The sequence below is a fragment of the Tinamus guttatus genome, unplaced genomic scaffold (genome assembly GCF_059628265.1).
Source record: "Tinamus guttatus ecotype Peru unplaced genomic scaffold, ASM5962826v1 Tinamus_guttatus_pri_ptg000459l, whole genome shotgun sequence".
Classification (NCBI taxonomy): Eukaryota; Metazoa; Chordata; class Aves; order Tinamiformes; family Tinamidae; genus Tinamus; species Tinamus guttatus.
Window position 1 is genome coordinate 8,572,168 of NW_028288993.1, and position 17,618 is coordinate 8,589,785.

A 17,618-nucleotide genomic window follows, 5' to 3' on the forward strand; every position below is an offset into this window, starting at 1 on the left:
TGGATATGTGTAATGCTTGTACAGATATGTAATGTATACGTGCATATGCACAATAGTGTGCACGTACACAGACTCCAAGTAGAATTCTGTCAAGTCCAGAGATCCGTGTTCCAAAGAGGTCAGTATTATTTAATTCATGATATGGACAATTCAGGTTTTGAAACCTATATTGATCTTGTGCCTTTTCACTTTTTTTTTTTTTTTTTTTTTAATAAATTCACGTGAGTCTTTTGGGGTTAACTTCTCTCTCTGTCTGTAATATCTCCATTTGAATTATGGTGGCTTAGTGGCTGGGTGGAAGGGCTTTTCCTCCTGAAATGTTAATTAGATAGAGAACATGTTATGCTTTGGAAAAGCTGCATTGCAAACCCATAGATAAACAGATTGATTTAATTTTAATCTGCTTTCATGGTGATGCATAATGATAACTGGTTTCGGTCTCACAGGGCTGAAAACCACAGACCTTAATAAGAGTTTGTGGGTATATTATACAGCTTTAAATAGCTTATGTTGTGCTAAACCACTCTCCATAAATTATTCTAACTCCATCGGTATCTCAGGGGCTCCCGATTCTCTTCTGCTGTGGATTTTCAATCAGTGAGACTATTAGTGTAATCTGAAGAAACGTGGAGGCATCTTCTCTGAAATCAACAAACCACACTGCTTTGTACTCCAGTGTATCCTATTGAGGGAAAAAACTTTCTTGAATTTACAGACTTACAATGTAGTTGGGGCTGGTAGGGACCTCTGGAGATCATCTGGTCCAGCAGGGTCAGCTAGAGCAAGTTGTCCAGGACCATGTCCACTTGGATGTTGTATATTCCCAAGGATGGAGCCTCCTCAACTTCTCAGCTTGCCATCATAGCTCTTTATGGTAGAAGGCTAAAAATTGTCTTTTCCCATTCACATTTTGCTCATCATTGATTTTGAAGACGAGTTACAGTGAGACGATAAGGCGATGTTTTGTGCCAGAGGTTGTATCAGCAAGAGGTTCCCAACCCCACTGCTGCTGTTACAGTACAAAGGTGGAGAGTGTCATATTATAAAGCTAAATATTGCTTTGGTTCCTCTCTATTGCAGAGTTCAGATTAGGCTCTGGCCAATAAAAAGCACTTAAAGACAAACAGAAATAGAAACCCTTCAAGTTATTTCAGACGTGCTTTGGGGAGATACGATGGCAAAGGCAAATTTGGAGCACGCTGAAGAATGGCAGCGTCTGCTGCATGCCCAGAAGCTCTCAAAAATGTGCCTCTCTGTGCACAATTTATCTGCCACCTCCTATCAGCACTGGTAACACGATAACCAGGGGCAGCACCCATGTTAATAGCCTCCCATTTCTCCTTTTTGCTTTCATGGTGCAAGCTCGTGCAGCAGAAGACGCATGAAAAATTCCCATGTGTTTTTGCCCAGAGCCGTCACAGTAATAGAAAACCAGGATCAATGTCATGGATTTAAAATATCTTTATTTAGCACTGTTTTGGGGTTAGAGACTTTGTTTATTTAGAGCAGAGGGATGTGTGACCCTGGCATCCCACTGCAGGACACAAGATGTGGACAGGGAGTCCCACCTGGGGCAATATTTCTGCAGCTCCCAAGCCATCCTTGTCCTTGATCTCTTCATACATGCCTCGGAGGGGGAATTTGTGCCTTCTCTCCCTCTTTTTTTCCCTATTCCCTGTGGTGTTTCAAGCCCGGTGCTCAGTTGACATCCTACCGCAGCACTTAGCAGCACATGTGCTGTAATGCTGTTATTTTTCACCAGCCAGCTGTTCCACTTTACACCACACTTAAGTAACAATTTCACAGCCATTACCAGCCTGCAGTAATGACAGGGGCTGAAAGCTAAGCGCTAACTGGTTGTAAACTACAAAAAGTGGAGAGATGCTAAAGCAGACACTTTGATAAATGAAAAAGGACATTGCCTGCATTTTAAGTGGTGGAGTCGCAGCCTCTTTTATCACTCGAGTAAACATGGTGCCTAGCGGGTCAGGGTATGGAACTGGGAATCCCTGTCTTTATGCACTTAGGAGATGTATTTGTTTGATTTCCAGTGTGAGGTATTGATTCTGGGGGTTCCTTCTACACCTCTTTTATTTTATTTTATTTTTTCCCCTTCCCTGGCTTTACATCCCCTGAGCACGGACGGATTTTCAGGGTGGAGCTCTTCCAAGTTTTGCTTTGTCACAGGGGGTTTGTGGAGGTGGAGCTGCTTGCAAGTCTTGGGGCAGCACACTGGTGTGAAGCAGCATGTTTGGATCAAGCAACTATGGAAAAGTTGAGTTAAAGAAGCAGGAATTGATCCCTGGCAGCCATCATCATGCTTTCATTCAATGCATTTCACTAATCTGCTGACAAATAACTAACGTTATTATTAATCATGTTTCATTCTGGTCATTCCTGGGTAATTGTCAAGCCCTGGGAAATGGGGTGATCGCAGCATGCGGGTCCCCAACATCAGCAAGAGCAGCACGTGGATAGCCCAAGAAGCTGCTCTGGAGCTGAAGCTTTTGTTAATTACAGAAGTATATTTAAGTGACTCTTCTCAAAAAGAGTTGCTAACCTCTAGTTCTGTTGAAAACAGCAATCTTGTTCTGCTTTTGTTTTCAATAAAATTAGAGGTTTCAGACTTTAATAGATGACTAAATTAGATCTTATCAAAAACTGCTGTGGGAAATTCTGATCCTTAGACTGCAATTACCCTAAGGAGCATATGCAAGACTGTACATTTGTTTTGAAACATTAGAAATCAGTGCTAGATGGCACTTTGTCACTGGGTAATGTGAATGTCACAGATAAACAAACTTGTCTTTCTGCTTCTGTGTCCATTTTGTTGCTTTGCTGCAGGACTCTGGTAATTGACAGAATCCATACAGAAAATAATAGACTTATTATCAGTATTGTCTCTGTGCTTGTACACTTTTGTGCTGTCTATATTGCTTTTTAAGACAGAAGTGAGAAATTTCCACGATTTTTAGTGAGTGGCTGTTGACTTGGCAGAACTGAGGTCTCCGTCCCCGTGTACGGCGCAGCCGTTGCACAAATGCCCACAGTGCAAGGTAGAATGTGGTGAGCTCTTACACTGCCTTTTTCTTTAACGCCTCCCAGCTTTGCTAATAAAATGCATAAAACATTTGTCTTGTAGTCAGCCACGTGGTTTATGCTTTTATATAGTAGTTGTAATGTGCCCCCAACTTTGAACCACAGGAATGCATCTGCTTTGATGCAAGGCTTAAAACTTTATCTGCAATTTCCAGAGGTCTCACAGCTGGAGCAATCTTGATGCAGGTGCCCAAGGAGACTCTGAGAGCTGGACATAGGTGTCCAGGAACAGAATCCTGTTGTTTCAGGAGAGCCAATGTCATCTTTGGCCTTTTGGCTCTGAGTGGTTGCTCTGTGCTGAGGTTGTCCTTCAAAGACAGGGAATTTCATACGGAGGCTGGTTCTGGAGTTCTTGTTTTCCTGATGTTAGCATCTCTGCATGGTAGCAGCTGTTTATACAAAAAAAAAAAAAAAAAAACCTCAGAATTGAGAACCTGCCATAACTCTGAATAGATTGTGTATGAGGTTTTAAGCAAATATAATTAAACTGCTATTTCCTGACAGCTCATATATGAGGTTCTTTGACCACACAGGATTGTCTTTGTTTTTGTAAACATATTTGGAAATCAAAAGTTAACACCACCACAAATGCCTAATGCATTCAGTTGGCCAACATTAGCTAGCTATGGAATAATTCACTAATGTCTTAAGACAAATGTTGAAACACTTTGTTGAAAAATGAGAGAGAGAAGTAGGGATTACAGCACCTGCAGAGGGAAATAAAATGGATTTTTAGAAAAATGTGTACTGTTCCTATTCTCCACTAGTAACTGAAAGCAGGAGTATTGTGCTAGGATATGAGAATTATAAAGTACTTCTCAGTTATAGCTGGTCTTGTCATCATGAGTGAAAAACTTTGTCCTGCAGCTTTTCTTGCAGTTTAATCTTGTGCATGGAAATAGAGAGCTCAAACTGGAAAGAAACTGCTCCCTTCTGGAAGACTAACCATATGCAAAGTATTTTTTAGGATCAGAGCCTATAGAGCAGCTATAGCAACAGTGCTGAAAGGAAATGAAGAATTGTTATGGACTTGATGGTGAAATTGGAAGCAAAGATATGGAATGTCCTCACTCTGAGTAACTGAGAGTCAGTGTAGGCTTTGTATGTCCCAAGACCCAGGAAACGTTTTCAGTTCCTGACTCCAGATAAAAATCACAACAAAAACCTGACTTAATTTTGGGGCAAGTGGTGCCCATGATCTTAATGCTGGAAGAACAGGAGCGAGGAGTGCACACCAGAACATGTCCACCCTGCACTTCAGACATGGCTAAAGTTGTAATTACTATTAATTCAGCAAGGTTTTTATCTTAATATCATTTCTTTAAATCTCATCTATTTTCCTTGCAATACTGTCGAGTGAGCTAATGAGTGGTAGCATTTTCTGTGGGTCAGTGAGAAGATGATGATGAAGTAAGTAACAAATTAAACTGATGCTTTGTGTCTAATTGGTGGAATATCCTCTTGTTTCCCTTAGAGCAAAGGTGAAGAAAGGTGTGAATGTTTTCAGTGTTCGAGCCAGCAGCCCATACGTATGGGACATCAGAGAGAACATGGGTTACACGGGGAAATATGCACCAGCTGTTATTGTTTGCCAGAGGAAATCTGCTACCTCTGAAAACAGGTAGGTCATTTCCAGCAATCCATCTCTTACTAACTGACAGTGAGTTTTTTTCACTCATTTTGCCATTATTTTAATTAATTTTATTAGTGTCTAAGTATGCCCGCGAGTGTGTTTTTGGAAAGCTGAGGCTGTTTTTATTTTGTAGTGCATTGCTAACTCTTACATTGCTAATCACATATGCTTTAAACAAAAATGTTATTCAGTCTTCATACTCAAGGGAAGTGAAAACTACCAGGAAATATTGCTGTCACAGAATATTTGAAGAAGATATTTCATATCTTTGAATTTAATTCTGACTAGTTTAATCTCTTCAAATCATTTGCTGCTAGGCATTACAGCAGGCGCTTGCTAGTTATGAGGAGAGGAGTTGATCTTAAGCTTTCCAGAGGAGACTAAAATATATTCTATGTATCAAACCCACGTTTCTGCTAGTGAATTTTATATGAATTTTTAATCTGCAATGAAAAATAGGTCTTCCTCCTTACATTCCCGTTGTGCCACCACTTACACTGAACGTTGATTCTCCTGAGCAGCTCTCATCTGGCAGCTGCGTTTTCCTTGTTATTTCCTCGTTATTTCCGCTGCGTTTCAGCTCGTTATTTTAGTGAATACATTTTTATATTTTTTTTGCTGCTGCTTGTCCACTCTTTCTGGACGTGCATGTCAGGTACATATTTATAAGGATCTGACAGGCTGTATATGTATTAAGACACTTTGACATCACAGTTTGGGGAAAAAAAAATCACCTTATAACAAGGGAGCTCCAATTTTGCTATTATTCACTTGTCAATTTTTTGCAACTTTTTACAGGTTTGGGAAATTTACTATGCGATTTAGAGTTTTTTATAAAAATCTTCTGAACCTCATAATTAGGAAGCATCATGTCTTTTGGGAGGATGAAGAAAAGAGAGGAAGGGAAGAGCTTCCTTTCAGAATCATTACATAAATGATTTTCTCCTTTGTTGCCGTTCAAGTGGCGTGGCGACCTGGTTCCTTATTAAACTAAGTTTCTGTGCAATTTCCTTGATATAGTATCCTGACTATACTGTGTCATCTAACCTATATGTTGTCTAGTAACTGCCTCATTTTTACTGGTCAAGTAGCAAGGCATATATGTGTCTAAGGTTGTAGCTGTCTATTTTCTAAAAGAACCTGTTGGATGGATTCTTTAAAGTTCCAATTCAAAGTTATCTGAAGAGAGTAAATTTCTATTGTCTGCAGTGGGTATTGGACCAGAATCAATGATTTCTTCAGCAGGCAGGTTTCATCATGCTCTACCTTGTTGGGTCTGTGCAGTGAATTTACCTGGTTTCTCCTCCTGGTTGGGGAAGTAGTTCTACAACATCATGGGTTACCTGCAGCTTGGCAGCTTCTTTCAGTTCACTGTTGATCATTCAGTGACCGGCTTTCAAAGCGACTCTTTTTTCAAAAAAAGTGCCTTTCATGCAGTGGTTATCGCTGCTGTATGCTCTCTTAGGCTTTCTCTAAACATGACTTTAGGTTGATTAAAATAAACGCCAACTGGGATATATTTTCATTTTCACTGAAAAGAAAATCCAGAGAAGACACTTCCTAACTCTTTTTTGACATTCCATTTGAGTTCCTTTGGTTGACACTTGGTGTTTATAGCTCCTCAGTCGTTGTTTGTAAATAAGCATAAAATATTTGCAATCTATTATTCAGTATATTGTTTTCCTCATTAAATTTAGTCACATTTTGCTATTGTTTTTAAGGAGTAAGGTCAGCTGTTGTATGGGATGTGAGCGTGCCCAGTATTTTTGGGGAGGAGAGGAGGAAATAATTTTCCTTTATCTAATACGTTTGCTGTCACTAAACATGCACAATGAATAACAGTTGAATATTGATGCTACTTGGCAAGTTGTTTGCCTCTATAGTTCATTTAGAAATTCCACAAGCTCTATTTGCATATTGTTTAATTACTCTTAAAAAACAGAGATCTGATCACATGAATGCAAAGGCGGCAATGTTAATTAACTAGAGATTCAGTGCTTTTGTGTTTCTGATAGTTTTACATGGATCAGGAAGTAGTGTTAATAAAGTTAACTTACTGTGACAGGTGTAATTTCACGGATTAAGGAGGCACTTGTGCAAGTGACAAACTTAACCAGGATGCCTGCACATTTCTTTATCTAAGTTTGAAATATATCACTCATTTTATTTGGAGAGGTTTTGGCACTGAAAGCTTATCATAACAGGATTAACATATAAATATTATCACAGCCAGCAGGGTGTTTTAGAATGAATATTAACAGCAAATATTATGAGTGTGTATGAGAATGACTAATTAAACCCATCTGTCAAATATGATTTGAAGTTCTCAGTGCCTGCCTTATTACAGGCTTGTGACCATGTTCCAGATTAATGATGGAGCAATTATGGAGTTCTCTCCAGTTCTTCTGATTTCATTCTTGGACAATAATAATTTTGTAACACTCTTAATTCCTGACCCATGAGATTATTGGATGGGTTTAATATCTGTAGCATCTGTACAGTTCTTCCATTCTTCTCTAAGATTCATCCATTTTCTGTCCCTCTCTTTCCATGTAGAAAGTTCCACAAACCAGCCAGAATTGTGTGCTGCGAATTATTCAGTTGCTCAGAATTGTTGTGACTTGAGAAATATTTAAACACTTGTTGAGCCGAGGAGTCTCAATCTATACAATTTTCTTAATTCCTCACATGAGGATGCAAGTAGAATAGCAAAGTGAGGTTAAAAGAATATTATGTTTCAAAAAAGTTTTACTGGGTTAGTGTTGTTTACTTGGTGTATCTGAAGTTTAGCATCTCTGCTGTGTTAGCTGTGACTAATAAAGAGGAAAATGTCCAAATGTGGAAGATGGAGATTCCCTTTTGTCCTCCTGTATTTCTTATGTGACTGGAAGATGACCAGGATTGGATGGATTTGAAGAACATGGAGGTGGCTGAAGATGCAAATTTACTGAGCTTTCCAAGTGAGCCTTTCAGTTAAACTGTTAATGACTTGAGAGAGTTGGGCATCTAGAGAAAGTGTAGAGGACCTCAGTTTCTCATTCATAAAATGTGATTGACTGCACTTTCTTATAGCAAGGCTGTCACAGAGATATTGAGTGAGCTTCGCTGATATGATGCTAATAGGGACCATGCTAGTATTATTGTCTTAAAATATTTTATTCATCTTTAGATTTTGGAGTACCTATATTTTAAAAAACAATTTGGGTGCAAATATTGATGCAGTAAGAGGCAGTGGCAGTGTTTCCTGGGCTATATTTGTTATTTTTTCCTACACAGCTCATGATCCTATGTCCCAGTACTTGTTTTTTTCTTAACACTTCAGTAATACAAGAAATTAATTCAATATTGGATTTTAAAAAAGGACAGGAAAACATACGGTAGCATTGCCTTCTATTTTCCTACATAATACTTTTTATTACATTCCTACCATTATCCTTAGTGTGCTATATTTCTCACTTCCTAATCTATTATGGGATCTCATATTAAGTTATTTAACACCTAGTGTTTATGTTGTAACAGCAGTGAGCTACTGCCCTATTCTGTTACTTGTTTCATCTGCCAGTACATTTGATAGACTCTCAAGAGTGCCATAATCCTAAAATATAGTATGGCTTTTTTAATCCTGAAGCAACAAAAGCAAGAAATTTGTTATAAATAATAGCCTAATGGCCACAATAATTATATTATGCATCTTGTTGGTGTTCATGAAAATACTTCATAAGCTTGGTTTTATGCTTTAAGTCATCACTATCTTTTTCCTTGCTATTCATGTATTCACATGGCTTTATCAACAAGAGATGTGTTATTATTGGGAAAGATAAAATTCTGTACTCAGTGGAATTACAAAACAGATACATGCTGAAGCAAAAATAATTCCCAGTACAGTTTGTCCCTTCATAGTGTGAATAACATAGGCTCCAGTTTGTCATCATGAAAGTGAAGCAAGAAAAAGATTTTAGAAATCATACATGCTTTCAAACAGTGTATTCAAGTGTGGTATTAGAAAGATTGGACAAGCAGTGTGGCAGAGGGTTGGCTTAGGCTGTATGTTTGGGTGTTTTTATGATGATGGAAGAGATTATTTTCTTTCCTCAAAAGATAAAGCAGTATTTGAATTCTAGCTGCTTGCAAAAGGCTTATAATCATAAACAAAAAATATTTTCCTTTTATTCTTATATTCAGAGTGGAAAAGAGTGTGTGGGGAGTATGTTCTATATAGTTTTGAATGACTTTCTGAAAGTAACAGTCAAGCCCTAAGAAGCTGGTTATCACTCCAGCCTCAGTGAAGTCAGGCGAAGGATAAGATGTTAATTTGATTCCAAAATACCAGAGTTTAATGCAATTTCCATGCCCTAGTCATCTGGGGGATGACCAGGTGTGAATGCATTCACTCTGGCTTGCTTGAGCTTTCCTTTTACCTTCCTGTGCTCCTGGAAACCTCTAGCTTAAGTGTTGTCATGATGTGAAAGTACTGAACACCTCAGCAATCATGTTTACATTGCACTGCTTGAAAGCAATTAGTTTCAAAATTTCTCATTTAGACCTTATTTTAAAACTTAAATGTGTCCTTTGAGAGAGAACCCTTTCCGATGTCAAGACAAAATAGATTTATGCTATGAGGTGTAACAACCCTCACTGCATTATTCTTTTGCATGCTGACCCACTTTTTCCATTTTTAATGTAAACTATTTTATTTACCAAGAAATCCAGCCTTTTTTCTTGAAATAGTCTTACCCGATGCTGTTACGCTAGGAAAAAGTTGTCATCTTGCAGCAAATCAAAAGAAAACATGAAATATTAACTAACAACCATTAGATAAAGACATTATTAGGAGAGATTTTTTCACCTTTTTCACTTTTTTTTGGGGGGGAGGGGAAACAGATTTATTCATTCAAAAACAAAAAGATTGCAGGAAAGCACTTCAAAGGCATGTAAATGGTCTCCTGGCCTCTTAGAGGTGGACTTGGTCTTTGTATCTCTGACATTTAGACGGAGGAGATACCATAGGGCAATTCCGCTGTCATTATGAAGAAGAAGGTTCCCTTTAATCTCAGCTGAACGTAAGGATTCTCCTTAGAAGGGAAGGATATTCCTGTCTTCTCTTGTTTAGGAACAGAGCATTTATTGATAATGAGGAAAAGTGGCAATTAGCACTGAATTGCTGACACCGTCTCTTGAAGCAGTCTGAAAAAATAAAGTTCCCCCACTCAAGGAGTATCCTTTTGAAATACTAATGTCCAATTATGCAAAATTTACTCTCCAAAGCATTTGCCAACTAATAACGAACCTCTGTCATTGCTATGTGTGTATGGAAAGTAGTTCCACAGTGCTGGCATGGAGCTTGAGGATGGCTTCACAGTTCACAACTACGGGACCAAACAGCCTGGAAAGTAAAAGAGATTCTCAGTAGTGCCCCTGTGATGTCCCTCCATCACTTCTGGGATCTTTTGGGCTGAATAGGAGAGAGTTAGACCTTTTCAAAGGGTACCTGAGCAGCACAGTGCTCCTATAATGGCTTTCCAAGCATACTATGTATTAGAAAGAATAAAAATAGAAAGAATAGAAAATGTTAGGACACAGGCAGAGTTTGCTGCAATACGGCTGTTTTCTGACTCTTCCAGCTCTTCTGTCCGCCACACCTTGTCCACATCTGCATATCCAAAAAGGCAGAGAAGAAATTCTGCATTCTATGTAATGTCACAACAAAGGACATCCTGGGAAGTAGTAGCTTTTTTGAGTTGAATTGGACTATTTCCCTGTTTCTCATATGTTAGCATCAGGCTAACCTCTCCCCACTCATTTCAGCTGTGACCCCAGGGCAGAGTTTTGAACAGAAGGAATTTTGGCTGCAGGAGGAGCGCTTGAAAGGAGAGACAAATTTAATTTCCTGTTCTATCTCATCTGAAAGAGAGAAAATCATAGGCAGGGGTTTTTTTTATCACCTCAATATTTTTGGATTAAATATTATTGATTTTTTTTAATATACAAAAGTAATCATGGAAAGAAGGATCGAAAAAGTACTGCACATGTGTGTTTCCTAATAATATCATAATTAAATATATAAGAGGTATTCCATATTCCCTTGTTCATGAGGTCAGCTAAGAAATTGAGAAGAGGTGCAATATCTTCATTGTCAATTATCATGGTAGCTCAAAAAATAGAGACTATTTAAATGAATTTGCAAAGTCCTGTGGTAGAGCTCTGGCGATCATGTAACTAAAAACCGTATTATAATGCATACAGGGGAGGAGGCAGTTTTATTGGCACTTCAAGAAGGTCTCCAGATGCATAAAGTTTTGTGATGTATTGGTAATTAGGCTTGTTTTCTTTGATGTACAGTGCCTTCTATAAAGTAATGTTCCCTAGCACAGTGACCACAGTGACTTTGCTACAATGCCAGCGCTGTCTAGAGGGACCCTCCTAAAGGTTTTATAATTGTTCAGGTTAAATGATCTTTCTCTGTAAAAGCCACAGATAATAAATGATGATTCATTATGAGTTCTTGACATGCAAAACTGGGAATAAAACAACTGGAGAGAAAGACTCCAAGCACGCATCGTTTGCTGGCTGAGACTAGTGACACTCATAGATGCTTTAGCTCTCAGTCCTCTATTCTACCTCCCTCCTGGATTGATATGAAGGTGTGTACAGATATTTCTGCCACCTCCCTTGCAGAAATCTCCTCCTTTTTATGTGATATTTAAGTACCTAATGACATTTACAACAGTCTGGATACTTTCATGCATATTTAGTGTCTTTATTTTTACCCAGTTTTATCTAGTGTAACAAACATTTTAAATCCGAGAAAGAAGGATTTCCCATAAGAACCTTAAGGGTTCATCATCACCACGCTTGCTCTGTGTTTATGGTACTTATCACTGTAGTCCATAAACCTTTAAAAGCCCCAGGGCTCATAATAATAATTCTAGTGGGACAAGAACACTTAGCTACCTATTAAAAAAGAGACAGCACATAAGCCATCTTCTATCTATGAAAAAATGTATTATTAAATGCAAAAATGTGTCATGTTAAAGTATCTTTAATGGAGCTGTTGATTTTCTTTTCCTTGGAGGAGTAATTCCACTTAGTGAGTTAGAAAGTTAGGTGGAAGAAGTTAAAAATGATCTGAAATTAAAAATATGCCTGCTGCCCTTGAGGAATGGGGATTCCCATTTTTTGTGACTTTTATCACAGACTTTTGTGACTTTTTCCAGTGATCAAAAGATTAACAGAATTATGTAACACAGTTTAGTATCTATAATATTGTAAGACTAATCCTAAGTAAATTCCAGTTGTGAGTACAAGGATGAAGTTGACCAGACATTTGAATTACTTTATGGCTCCTTCTCTTAATGTATAGATTTACTGATGACATGCACAAGCTAGTCACAATGTTAAAGATGTACATGTTGTTTATATGAACTGTTGATGCAGATATCGCTCCTTATCTAATTAATTTATTCACCTTGGTCACTTCTCTGCCTTTAGTTCACCTCTGTGAGATAAGATAGGGCTGCTGGCCCAGCTTGATCAAGGCACAGATTGGATAACGGCTGAATTTTAGAGATGCTCTAATGCTGAACATCAGTGTTGAGTCCAGCCTACACACACAAATGTGTGCATAAATATACGTATGTAAAAACCAGCAATGGGACAGAAAACCATGAGGTGTGAGATTCAACAGGCAGAGCTGTCGTGCTGATGGCTGGATATTTTGGGTTACCCAAACGGAGCCCACAATATGAGTCATTCCTCCTGCCACGTGCTGTTCTGCAGCAACAAACAGTATTTCCACCTCTACCACCACACTCCTGTCTTCTACAAATGTGTTCCAGCCTAAGGTGGCATTTGAAATATAGGTTTTCATGTTCTATAGAGCCTGCTTTCAATTTGCACGTTTTCTGTAGCGCCTGAGTCTTTTAAGTTGAAATCTATGGTCGTGCAAGTTTAGAATGGCATGTTTTGTGTATGATATTTTGCCACAAAATTGAGCAAGGAATGACTGGAAAATGTGTTACATAGTAAGTTAGACAAAGGCACATTTTACAGGAGCGGGGAACCAGACTGTATATATTCTGTGTCACGTAATGGAGCTTGTTGATCCTTTGGCAAGATGCAGAAATGTTTAGGGTTAAGTTTGCCTTTTGTATGCAGCCATCCTGAGAACTCTAGGCTTATTCGTGCAAGAAGCATAAATATTATTTTAGATCAGATCCGATGTTAATTTGGATAACTGACAGTCAGTTGCTGTGTCTGCAATCCAGGACCAGCCCAGATGGCTCATGGTTCAGCTGCAGCCAACCTGTGCATGTAGCTATGGGATAAAGAGCACTCCACCTCTTAATTTCTGCACAAATAGCAAAAAGATGAAGAAATCCATTGGTTCTGCTGTCTCTGTGCTTGAAATTTCTCTGTCTAGGTGATGACTGGGGGATTGCTTGCACTTTTGTAAATGTGTTAGTTACTCTTAGTTTCAGGCTTTAATATTCAAATGGGCAAGTGGCTGACTGGTGACCACTGTTTCCAGCCTTTCTTATCGTATTGAAGGAAGTCCTGCCCGGCTTTACACAGCTTTTTCTGAAATATCTGTAGAATACCTTTGATGTTGACAAGATACTATCTTTTTTAAAGAACTTTTATCCGCTGGGATCTTCCCGAAAGCCCTAGTTTTGTGAATTTTGGCGTGGGGACCGGGGAACAGTATAGCTATTCAATTTATAGCGTAGAAAGTAAGACTATATAGCTTTCAGCTTCTATTTCTTACGCTGCCTTTCTAAATCAACTGTAAAATCAATCCCAAAGCATCTATTTCTAATATTTTAAAAATTCCCATTGCCGTTATATCCCAATGCTTCCCAGCCTTCGTATGTTCATTTATGGTAGCAGCAGCAAGTGCACGTGTGTCCTTCACCCATATTAAAGCTGAAGGCCATGAGAATAAGAGGCCAAGGATATATTTTGTGGGGATAAATGGGCCAAAGGCACTAGGACACCGGGCCCCATGCATCAAGAGCTGGTCACTGAAGAGCCAACGTTGCAGCAAATGTCGTGTATGGTACATAGCTCGAGCCTCAAAGAATATAAACTGCCGAGTGGAAATTCCTCATTTTTCAGTTTCTTTGAATCGTATGTTTAATCTTATCCTGGAAGGAAAATAATTAGCCTGAATAATTTTCAATCCAATTAATCTATTCCTAGGTGGCAAATATTATACCTGGAAATGCATCGATTATGAAATGTTTCCTCTGAGAGGTATCTTCCTGTTAATTGTGGAAGGCAATTAATTTTCTTACAGCCACACGCAGATCTTTTTATGTAAAGGAAGGCAACAGGCCCAGAGAGAACAAAAGAAGAAAATCATGTTCAGATTATCACAGTTTCAATAAATATAATAAGTATGACATGCATAGATGCATGTATGAAACATCTGCCAACATCTATAGCAGGCAAGCTTTCGAAAGTTTTAGAAATTAGGACATCTTAGAATTAATCTTTCATGCATATTCATTAAAAAAACAGTTTTACTTACATGAACACATGCTATTTTTTTCCATAGGATTCTGGGCAGAGGAGTATTTGGCAGACAAGGTTCTCCGTGATATTTTTCAAAATTATTTCTACTCACCCCTCCCCTCTACCTGCATCTTATAGTTTGGAAATTTAGGTGATTTTTCAGATTTTCCTAGGGAAAACAAAGTGCAGATTTGCATTTTGGAGGCAAAGTCCAAAGTATATCCAAAGGATACCCAAATATCCCAAGGATATTTGCCAGATTTTAAGTTCTCTTGAAAGCACAGAGCGAGTATAATGTTCTTTTATTTAAAAAAAAAATGTTTATCTCCTATTCTGAAACCTTTTGATGGGAACAAGTAATGCAATTCTACTAAATCATAATGCAAGCTGTACTATGGTTGCAATTTTAACAAGATTTTTCACCAAAATTTAAATTCAGGTAGACTTCTGATGTGGAGATTTATATCTGAATAATTTGTTATTTTGCAAAGCTGTCAGCTACTGAGCAGTTAATGCCACAACAAAGCATTTTGAATGGTCTTAATTATTTCATAGCTATCAAAAGTCACAAGTAATAAGCTCCCAATGACCCTGTGATACCTATATTTTGTTAGAGATACATGTGCATGCTCAGAGCATACATAGAGTCTATATGCAATTCTTTTTCAATTTTTATAGATTGAATCAATTTTGACTTTATGCTCTTACGATGCCCAAGGACATGTTTTCTCTGAAAGGCAGAGGCTGTGGGTGTATTCCACATTTGTTTTATATATTTCAATGATGTAAACCACAGACTTAGTCCCTAAGAGTCTCAAAGAGAATTACAATATCTTGATAAAAAATTATTATTTATTCAAAATCAAGATTTTGTTCTCATAAATGACATGAAAGTAAATCCTGTTTGCAGTGGCTCTAAGCAGCAAATGATCAAGATTTCAGCTGTCTTTAGTGCATGGGTATAAATACATGCTTTCAGAAATGCAGCCTTCACATCAAGCCTTTGAGATGGTGGGAATCAGCAGTTGTTTTGTTAAAAGCACTATTTTGCTCTTGACTTTCAGATTCTGCTTCTATCTCTCTTATTATGCTTATGTAACTCTCTAGTAAAATATCTCCTATTCAGGGATTTAAAGGATTAATCTTGTTTAGGGAAGGAGATGATTCTTCTGCTTCTTGGGGAAAAAAAATACACAAGATTTTACTCTGTAATTGTAATCACAGCTTGTAAACAAATCAGAAGCAATCCTAATGAGCTGCTAAGCATAATTCAGGTGCTTCTTTAAGAAACATACAAATTATGGAAGAATTAAGTTTGTAAGAGAACGTGCAATTATCAGATAGGCAAAGCCAGCTGTTAGGTAGAAGAATTATCTGAGTGTGTGAACTGACATGCGCAATCCTACAGATGTAGATTTGCTGGCCAATAGAGGTGAAAGATAATGCTGTGATCTCCCTCTCACTTGAAGGAGTGAGAATTTATTTTCCACAGCAAAAATATACAAGAAACTGAACTTTTTGAAATGGAGAAGGAAGAGTTGTGCTAGGAGCAGAGGAAAGAGAGAGAAGCAAATGATGGAGACAAGACAGAATGTGAAGATCTCTGCAATGTGATCACGTGAAGGACTAAATTACATTGTTGTTTTGCAACCCTAACATTAGAAAAATGTAGCTTAATTTTTTAATATTCTGTTGGCAGGTAGAGTAGCCAGTCTCTAAGCTCCCTGACTTGTCTAGGAGCAGAGCCGGAGCCATGAGAATTTCCCCTTATTTGGGTCCTTTTTTCCATACATACCTTTGTTGCTGAGTGGAGTCATAGGGGGGAGTTAGCCGGATGCATGTGCAGGGGCTTGGAAAGCACTGCTGGAATGCTGCTAAGGAAGGGAATGGGGAAGTGGAGTAGTGGTGAGGAAGGGAATGCTGCTAAGGAAGGGAATGGGGAAGTGGAGTCGTGGTGAGGAAGGGAATGCTGCTGAGGAAGGGAATGGGGAAGTGGAGTCGTGGTGAGGAAGGGAATGCTGCTGAGGAAGGGAATGGGGAAGTGGAGTAGTGGTGAGGAAGGGAATGCTGCTGAGGAAGGGAATGGGGAAGTGGAGTCGTGGTGAGGAAGGGAATGCTGCTAAGGAAGGGAATGGGGAAGTGGAGTCGTGGTGAGGAAGGGATTGCTGCTGAGGAAGGGAATGGGGAAGTGGAGTCGTGGTGAGGAAGGGAATGCTGCTTTGGGGCTGGCCCGGAGAGATTGCGCGATGCTGCGGGACGCACGGGCCCCCTTGGCAGGCAGCCCCATGTTAATCCACTCTGGAAGCAGACAGGCTGCTCAGCCCTGCCTGCCACCTGCCTCTAAATCCAGGCAATTCCAGGGATCTATGTGGAATGCTGCAGGGAAGGGATCTCCCAACGAACAAGCAGTCCTAAAGATGGTTGTTGGAACATCTGGTTGTGGGGCAGTGATCCTAAATACCATTTTTCATGACAAATCCTAATTCACTTGGATGCTGTAATTTTTGGAAGCAATGTCTGGGCTCAGACCTAGCAAAAAAGTAGCATTTCTGTGCTGTGAGTGTGCAGACCTATTTTGTTCTAAAATTAGAAAGTCAATTTGTCTGTTGAGCCAGGGGAGCAAGAAGCTCTACGTGCTCTCTGTAATTAGCTCTGAAAAAAGTGGCATTTCTGGCTTCCTGCCTTTGGGACAGGGGCTGGAGCCAAGGCAGGTAATGTTCCCATCACAGTTGTTTTGCAAGAGGAAAAGAGGAGGGGAAAGAAGTGGCTGTCTTGGTCCCATCTCCAAATGAAATAACTGGCCAAACTTGAAATTGTCCAGAAGACTAAGGGACGTTTTGAAGAGTTGACTATGTCAAGTTTTGATTTATTCTGCTGGATATATCTCTTCCTTAATTGTCACTAAATGGTGATATTAAAGCTAACGGGCCATGTGCTCCATTAAAAGGTGTTTAGAGGAGGGCGTTAGTGGAAAGCAGCAATACAGAGGGTGGTCTATCATGTAAGCAGGTCTAGAAAAAAGGTATGAAGACTAATTCAGTGCTTTTTTGATTTTCCGTGGGCAGCAGCTGGGAGGGATTTAATGTTCTCACAGGTGTGCAGGAATCTGTGCCTATCTCTTGTGCTGTGATAGAAGCAAGTGTCATTACAAGGGCTTGCTCCAAGAGATGAAGCAAATGGGGAGGCACTGCCCATAGCAGCTTGTGCTCCCGTCAGCTCCAGCAAAAGCTGAGCCTGGAGCTGTGAGGACTTAGAAAAAAAGAAAGTTTTCAGGGAAAAAGAAAGGTGGTGGTGTTACAAAGGAGTGTGCTCACCTTCTACTGTTTTTTGGTTTTTCTCCAGAAAAAGCCTGGGGTGGGAGGGAATTTGGAGA

General features: G+C 39.1%; 1 protein-coding gene across 1 annotated transcript in view; it reads left to right on the top strand.

Moving 5' to 3' along the window:
- Window positions 1-17,618, top strand: part of TMEM132D (transmembrane protein 132D) — a 209,190-nt gene that overhangs the window by 79,456 nt on the left and 112,116 nt on the right. Inside the window, exon 3 of the mRNA XM_088532496.1 lies at window positions 4,574-4,720. Within this exon, the coding sequence (XP_088388622.1) occupies window positions 4,574-4,720 (147 nt within the window). The remainder of the gene's footprint in view (window positions 1-4,573; window positions 4,721-17,618) is intronic.